Source organism: Camellia sinensis, chromosome 11 (assembly GCF_055761805.1).
Source record: "Camellia sinensis isolate YWXY chromosome 11, ASM5576180v1, whole genome shotgun sequence".
NCBI classification, from domain to species: Eukaryota; Viridiplantae; Streptophyta; class Magnoliopsida; order Ericales; family Theaceae; genus Camellia; species Camellia sinensis.
In genome coordinates this window covers 41,006,812-41,014,787 of record NC_138971.1, presented here as the reverse complement: position 1 = coordinate 41,014,787, position 7,976 = coordinate 41,006,812, and the positions used below count along the sequence as shown (strand labels likewise).

Here is a 7,976-nt window from a genome sequence, read left to right as displayed (position 1 = left end):
TCAATGGGTTTCTTCTAAGTTACACCAGTTGGATTTTTCATGGGGAGAATTTGTCATCGCTTGTGCCGCACAATGTGAATGTCGGGCAAACTGATTCGAACGATGGTGATGAAACTTATGAAATGTTATACGAAGGATTTGGACTTCCTCCACCAAGCTTTATTCACGAGGCAATAGGTTCTGGTATTAAACAAGGTCTAGATGAGAAAACCAAAAAATTCTTCAATTTATTGAAAGAGGCTGAACGAGAGTTGTATCCTGAGTGTCAGAAGTTTTCAACGCTCTCATTTATTGTTCGGTTATTGCACATCAAGTGCCTAAGTGGATGGAGTGACAAGCCTTTCACGATGTTGCTCGAGCTTTTGAAGGATTCGTTCCCAAAGGGTGAAACTTTGCCAAAGTCATTTTATGCAACTAGGAAACTTCTTAGGGACTTGGGCCTCGATAGTTGCAGGTACATGCATGCCCAAGGGATTGTTCACTATGCAATTTTGTCTGGATGGAGCATGAAAGGCGCTTTAGCTTGTCCTTGTTGTAACACACATACTCGTTCTCAATAGTTGAAGAACGGAAGGAAATTATGTTACATGGGGCATCGTCGTTGGTTGAATGGGGGTCACAAATTTCGGAAAGCTAGTGCGTCTTTTGATGGCACTCGTGAATTCGAACCATGTCCAACTCGGTTATCAGGGGCTAATGTGCTACAACAACTAGGCCCTAAGTTCAAATTGAATTCTAAGCGTCAACAATCTAGCAAACGGAATAGAAAGGGGAAAGAAAAGGAGGAAAATGAGGATTCGGGTCATAATTGGAAGAAGAAGAGTATTTTCTTTGAGCTATCATATTGGGAGCATAATTTGATTCGCCATAATCTTGATGTGATGCATATTGAAAAGAATGTGTGTGATAATGTATTGTGGACGATATTAAATGTTGATGGGAAAGGGAAGGACAATTTAAATACTCATCGAGATTTGCAAGATATGGGAATTCGGAAGGCACTACATCCTCAGAAAAGGGTTGGGAACAAGTATTATTTGCCTCCTGCATGTTTTGCCATGAACAATAGAGAGAAAAGTCTATTCTGCACACTTCTAAAGAATATCAAAGTTCCAGATGGTTACGCATCCAATATTTCTCGTTGGGTTAACCTCAAACAACGTAGCATATCTGGACTGAAAAGTCATGATAACCATATACTCATGCAACAAATACTTCCAATAGCAGTGAGAAATTTGTTACCGAAGAAAGTGGTTGAACCATTAATTGAGTTAAGCAATTTCTTCAGGCAGTTGTGTTTCAAAACCCTAGATGTGGATGGTCTAAATCGTCTTCAGTCCCAAATCGCTCTTACACTTTGCCATCTTGAGAGAATTTTTCCTCCATCATTTTTCGATATAATGGAGCACTTACCCATTCACCTAGCAGAGGAAGCGAAGATTGCCGGTCCAGTGGAATATCGATGGATGTACTTTATAGAAAGGTGTGTAATTCTACTCCAATGTCCATTTTGTATATATTTGATTGTTTATACTTGGAAGTCATGTATGCATCTTTTTGTTTATAGGTACCTTATGATGCTTAAATCATACATGCGTAATCGAAGTCATCGTGAAGGTTCAATTGCACAGGGATACTTGGTCGAAGAATGTATGACATTTTGCTCAAGGTACTTGCATGATGTTGAGTCGAAATTGCATCGACCGTTAAGGAATTGCGATGTTAGTGACAATCCTACGATATTAATGGGGCGGGCTTTAGGAAAAGGCAAAGGGTTTGTTCTTGATAACACAACATGGGTACAGGCTCATCGGTATATGTTATTTAACATTGCTGCAGTTGTCCCATATCGAGAATAAGATAGATGCAACCTTTGTCTCATTGTGAATGTATTTATACCAACTATAATTATCGTGCATTTTGCAAGTAGTTTAATTGTGTAGGGAACATTGTGAATTTATTAAGCGGTCACATCGTCGTCTTAGAGATTATGATGTGGATCGTCGTCACAATGATTAGTTTCCCAAATGGTTCAATTCTCATGTAAGTGCATGTTAAGCACAATTCTTCTATATTTTTGCAATCCATGTGCTTCTATATTTTTGAAGTTGTTTATTGATGTTTAATATTGATAACTTTCTTTGAAAAATAGGTTGCTGAGCTATTAGCTACTAAAAATGTAGCATTGTCAGAAGAGATTAAAATTTTGGCTTTGGGACCCAGCCAAAAGGCCACCATATTTAATGGGTATATAATTAATGGTACTAGGTATCATACTAAGAGTTGTGAGTTGAGAAGAAAAACTCAGAATAGTGGGGTTATGGTGAAGGCAAAGACTTCTAGCTATGCAAGTGCGAAAGACATTAATCTAGTGGAAGGTGATGTAGCGTACTATGGATATGTGACAGATATTATTGAATTGTATTACTCACACGACCATAGATACATGTTATTCATGTGCAACTGGATTGATAACAATAAGGGACTCAAGCAGGATCATTTTGGTTTTACACTTGTTAATTTCAATCACTTGTTATATGCGAAGAAACAAGACAGTGATGAGCCATTCATCCTAGCATCTCAAGCTCAACAAGTCTTTTATGTTAATGATTCTGTTGATGAAGATTGGAATGTTGTACTCAAGATGAAACCTAGAGACTTGTATGAGGTGTGTGGAGAACAACCAACTATTGATGAAGGACTACATCACAACGAAGTGGAAGGATTTGGTGATCAAGAGTTAGATGTAGCTTCCTTCACTTGTGAGGAGGACATGGATTGGGTTAGGCAAGGTATTGATGGAACAGCTGTTGATGAAACTATTGGACCTCTTGAAGCATCGACAGAGGCACAATTTGAAGATGACGAAGAACTGATCTGATATTGTAATTGGCCGCATATTCACTTTTACATTTGTGTTTTCTGTATGGATATTCATATTAATAAAATTTTTGCTTTTGTACCTTTGTACCTTTCTTTAAATGGCCATTTTTACCTTTCACGTACTCTTATTTTGTTTTGAATGCAGTAGATAATTATAGATTATCATGTCCTTACTCTTTATGTTTGTAGTTTTTTTTATAGATATTATCCATGAGTTTTAGCTTCGACCATTCTTCTAGTGAAAGTGAGCAATCAAGCTCGAGTAGTTCTAGTTCAGATGAGACTCAGACCACACTCAAGATGAAAGTCATACCCATTCCACCGGTATCATGGCATCCACCAGGCAGTCTTCCTACCACATCACGTAGCGGTAGTACATCACATGGCTCTATTTCAGCTGGTATGTATCAACTTTGCTTGATATTTTCTTATGGTGTTTTTGAGTTAGATTTGTAGTCCTATCTATCATACATAATGCATGGTTATTTTTAAAAAAATTGAGTTTGGATAATTAAAAGCATAATGTGTGGTATAGAAACAAGGATAGCAGAATTTTAACACCCCATGGTATAATATGTTGAAATTTGGCATAATAATTGAAAAAGTTGAAACAATGCTGGCTGCTTATGTTAGGCATTAAAACAACAATTCAGAACACAGTTAAATTGGGCTTGAAATGCATATTATTTGATTTTTGTTTAGTATAAAAGGAATGCTATAGCTCAATGTTACACTTGACTGCATCTTCAGTGACCAATTGACTGCATCATAAAGAAACTGATATGAAGCTTACTACTATTGTTTTGTAGGTCCTAGCTCAAGTCAAGCCACACAAAAGCAGACAAGGGGTCCCATATATGTGCATGGTCAATGGGGTACTAGTGAAGATGGCATTTTAAAAGTTGTTCCAAATGGATTGAATCAAGTAGTTGAAGGACACACATCGCTTGCTTCACATTTGGGCGTTTTGGCACGAGATGGGAGTCTTGCACCACTCACTCTTACGACTTGGCATTATGTTCCAAAACAAAACAAAGATAACATATGGATGCAGATAAAGGTATATATGGATATTTAATATGAAATAAGTTACAATTGTATTCCATATGAAATGCATATTACCAGTGTCGTTGACATTGCATATTACAAGTGTCTATAATTGTAATGCAGGCTCATACGGATGCAGATGAATCCATGAAGAGGACAATAATGGCTTCATTTGGAAAGAAATGGAGGGATTGGAAAAGTCGAGTGAAAACAATGAGATAAAAACCCTTCAAGAATGATGCAGAAAGGTTGGCTCATCGACCAGATAGAGTACATGAGGATCAGTGGCGGGCTTTGGTCTACTATTGGGGCACTCAGAGTGCATCGACAAAATTTTATTTATGTGAAAAAATGTTTTTATATGATAATTTTTTATAACATCTTAAATAAATTTCATATTTGACAGAAATCAAGCAAGAAGAATAGAAAAATCCGGAAGAAGAAGACATTACATCATAGAACAAGCCGAAAGCCTTTCTCAGTAGTTCGACTGGAGGTATAATTATTCTCTCAAAGTTTGCTTACACTGTCTCAAAGTTTGTTAATTTTTTTATCACATCTTAAATAAATTTCAGTTGACTGGTCATCATCATCCCTATTGCTTCATTTTCCAAGCACTTGCATCAGGAAAATTTTAAAATCATGAAATCCATCCACAAGGATGTTGCCAAACCAACCTGTTCAATTACTACTCACAACAATAGGGGCATCTTTTCATCCTTTCCAGATATTTTCATTTATGATATAAAATAAATTATTTCCATTACATACTGTTTCAGACTAGTCAATATGATTTGAAATTATTTTCACTCTTATGATCCATAGAATAAGAAATGTTCATTTTACTCAGTTCTTTTAAGAAAAAATTACTTTCTTGATAAAATAATAAACACAATATTCAAGTGTTGACCTTTCTATTTATTATCTTTTGTTATTTCTAGTTCTGGGGTGGGAATTATGATTTTCCCTAGCAAGCTAACATTATATATATATATATATAGAGAGAGAGACATAGATGAACCCATAATGATGGACATGTGTGTCCTCCAAATGTCCAACGCTTGTCTTGGTCTAATAAAATATAAATAATAGGAACTATGGTTTCAGAGTTCTCTCCATAGGCATTGTGCAATAGTTCTAGTTAATACTCAAGCAAGAAATCATGCTAAAATAGTCCCCCAAAATATCCAAGGAGAATATACAGAACTAGCTACCCACACCAGGTATCATAAGAAAATGTCAAAGAGAAATGGCCTTTTCAATAGATAAATATACATATATATAATAACAACAAAACCATAAATAGCAGAAATTAGGGTTATAATCTTTATATACACATGTAAACATAGGCTATGACCTGTCTCTTTAGCAAGCTTACAGAAGAAAAAAAGAAAAAGAAAAGACCAAGCTTTAGCATGTCTGAGAAAGACTAAGTCACTTCAAGAAATTAATAAATAAATGCACATGAAGGATGGAATGCAACAAAGATTTCAGTTATAACTGCTTCAAGATGGAAAAGATCTTACCTTTTTCAATTCTTCTATTTTTTACCAGATTTCCTGATGATAGAACATATTCTAGGATGAGCATACAACAAATAGACAACAATATTTCCCTGCTCATCAATAAGTTTAGACAAGTAATAGTCACAGTAACAATGGTCAAATAGTAATTGACTACCCAAGTGTTTAGTGTTCAATGAGTTAATTTGCTTAGTTGTTTATTTTATTTACTTAACTTGTTCACATATTTAATTGCTTAATTATTTAATTTTCTTATTTATCTTAAGATTTTGGTTGTCTTTCATTTATAGGAGACAAAAAAGAACAATGGGGTTCCTGCTAGTCGGTCACAGGTGTGGATGGCCGCATACATGAAAGATGGGACATCAAATAGTGATTCAGTTAATGAGGTTATGGTATGTGATACTACTTTATCTTTGGACTTTTAATATGATTTATATTTATATTGGAGGCTAATTATTGAATTCAAACTTGCAGACTCAAATGAATGAGTTAGCAGAGCACGTGGAGGGATCTTCTACTGACCCTGCAGCATTACAGGAGCAAATCTTCACACAAGTTATGGGCTCAGAGCGACCTGGCCGTGTTCGGATGTTTGGATTGGGACCGTCACCCACTGATGTTTTTGGAGGTGGATATAGGCGGTCACAAGAGCAGAATCGTCTCTTCCAAACTCAAGTTCAGGAACAAGTTTAAGAGCAACTTCAACGGTATCAAATGCAGTTTGAGTCGAAGATGAATGAAGTAATGTAGAAACAAATTCAGGCTATACGCACAGATTTTCAGTCACGAATTCAGTTTTTGGAATCTCAATTGCAAGTTGCAGGCGTGCCCGTTGATCCAGTTGTTGCACCATCAAACCCATTACATAGGCAGCAGGTATTTTAATTATTTTTACTAGTTATTACTTTAAATTGCCTAGAGCTAATATACAACTTAAGTCTCTTATTGAATGATAGGTTGTGGATTCACTTAGTACTCATCCCACTATTCGGCCAATGTCACATCAACAACAATCTCATGCATTTTCATCCAAAGAGGTGAGCAATCATTTAATCAAAGCTTTTTTAACAAACAACATATCTTATTAATTACAATACTTGCTCTTATTAAATATAGGTTGACCTTTCAAAGAAAGAGAAGAAGGATAAGAAGAAAAAGAAGAACTAACAAAGTAAAAGTATTAATATCACTAGTTCGTGGTTTATGTTCATTTGATTTGTAAGGCATTGTTGGTTCTGAAATTAGGGTTTTGGTTGCTACTGTTGTGACTAGTGACTAAATTTGGGTATTTTTGGAGATGGAAAATTGATGATCTTTTATTAGTTTCTTAAAAGCTTTGTACTTCCTAAGACAGCACATTTTATTAGAACTTTAGAAGGATTTGGTGAAATGGATCTAGACTCTTTTGCTACAATGTACATTCGAATGGTTCTAAGTTATGTAATCTTCCTAGAAACAGTTGGCCAAATAGTCATTAAGCTGAATCATATATTCTGTATAATTGTTATTATTTTGACAAGAAATGACAAAAATCCATCACAAAGGAGGGAATGAATTGGACTATACAGATAGAGGGAACATAGGGATTCTTTCCTCTAATTGTCATTCCAAAACTTTATCTTGCCATTCTTTGGTCAAATGAACAATAGAATTTGTTCTGCTGCACCTGGGGAGCTTATATACATGACAGAATTTGTACAGTCAATTAAGCCAACTCTCTGGTTTGTCCTTGTGAATTTTCTGAGTAGTGCTTGATCTTTGATTTTCTTTTTGTCCAGTCAAAGTTTGTATTTATCTGATCTGAAGAGTTGAATGCCTGGATGATTTGAATTCCAATTATCCTTGATGAATGATAGTGATTTGATTCCAATTGTTTAACTGGACTTGCACACATGTAAGCGCAAAAGATTGCTCAACTGTGTCTGAATTTTATGTTTAGGGTAAGTTTTGAAGTGAGTAGATGGTTTGCACACCAGAGTGTGCTGTGAAAATCAATAATTTAGATGTAATTTTTTTTTTGTAAAAATTATAAAAATTTGAAATAGTGTGATAGTTCACACCAAGAAAGGTGTGTGCTTTCTATAATAGAATAGATAATATAATTTTCCTGATGATTTGTTAAGATTCTGGTTGATGCAATTTTGATAAATTGGTCGGTTTGCATTCACAATTTTAACGCTTGTTTTATATACTTGTACTACATATTAGGGAAACTTATGAGATGTTTGATTGAATTACTGTTAGGATGGGTAATTGATGCAGACTAGTTTTCTGGTTGCTGTGATACTTCCTAGTTCTTTGTTTGTGACTATGTCTATTTCATTTGTAAGAATAGATTTATTTGGTCCTAAAGGCGAAGTATAGAGGTCGTGACCTAGAGTGATGGCTAGTGCTTTCCGCTCTGAGCACTGTGGTGCGAATTTGAGTCGCATGAAGTGGCCTCGCTACACTGCTTTAAGCTGAATCAATGGCTTCTTTATGTTCAAATTAAAAATGAAGAAGGTATGGGGAAAATTCTCG

General features: G+C 35.4%; 1 protein-coding gene across 1 annotated transcript; it reads left to right on the top strand.

Annotated features, from left to right (window-relative positions):
• The first annotated feature begins 587 nt into the window (after nt 1–587).
• LOC145802284 (uncharacterized) lies at nt 588–2,881 on the top strand. The gene is made up of 3 exons (XM_082894968.1): nt 588–1,483; nt 1,568–1,799; nt 2,153–2,881. The coding sequence occupies exons 1-3, from the start codon at nt 588–590 to the stop codon at nt 2,879–2,881; spliced, it is 1,857 nt and encodes a 618-aa protein (XP_082751094.1).
• Nucleotides 2,882–7,976: the final 5,095 nt, after the last annotated feature.

Coding starts and splice junctions, on each gene's coding strand:
- LOC145802284 (XM_082894968.1), top strand. CDS start 588: ATGGGGCATCGTCGTTGGTTGAATGGGGGTCACAAATTTCGGAAAGCT. Junction 1,484..1,567: donor TGGATGTACTTTATAGAAAG/GTGTGTAATTCT, acceptor TTTTGTTTATAG/GTACCTTATGATGCTTAAAT. Junction 1,800..2,152: donor TTCTTGATAACACAACATGG/GTACAGGCTCAT, acceptor TTTGAAAAATAG/GTTGCTGAGCTATTAGCTAC.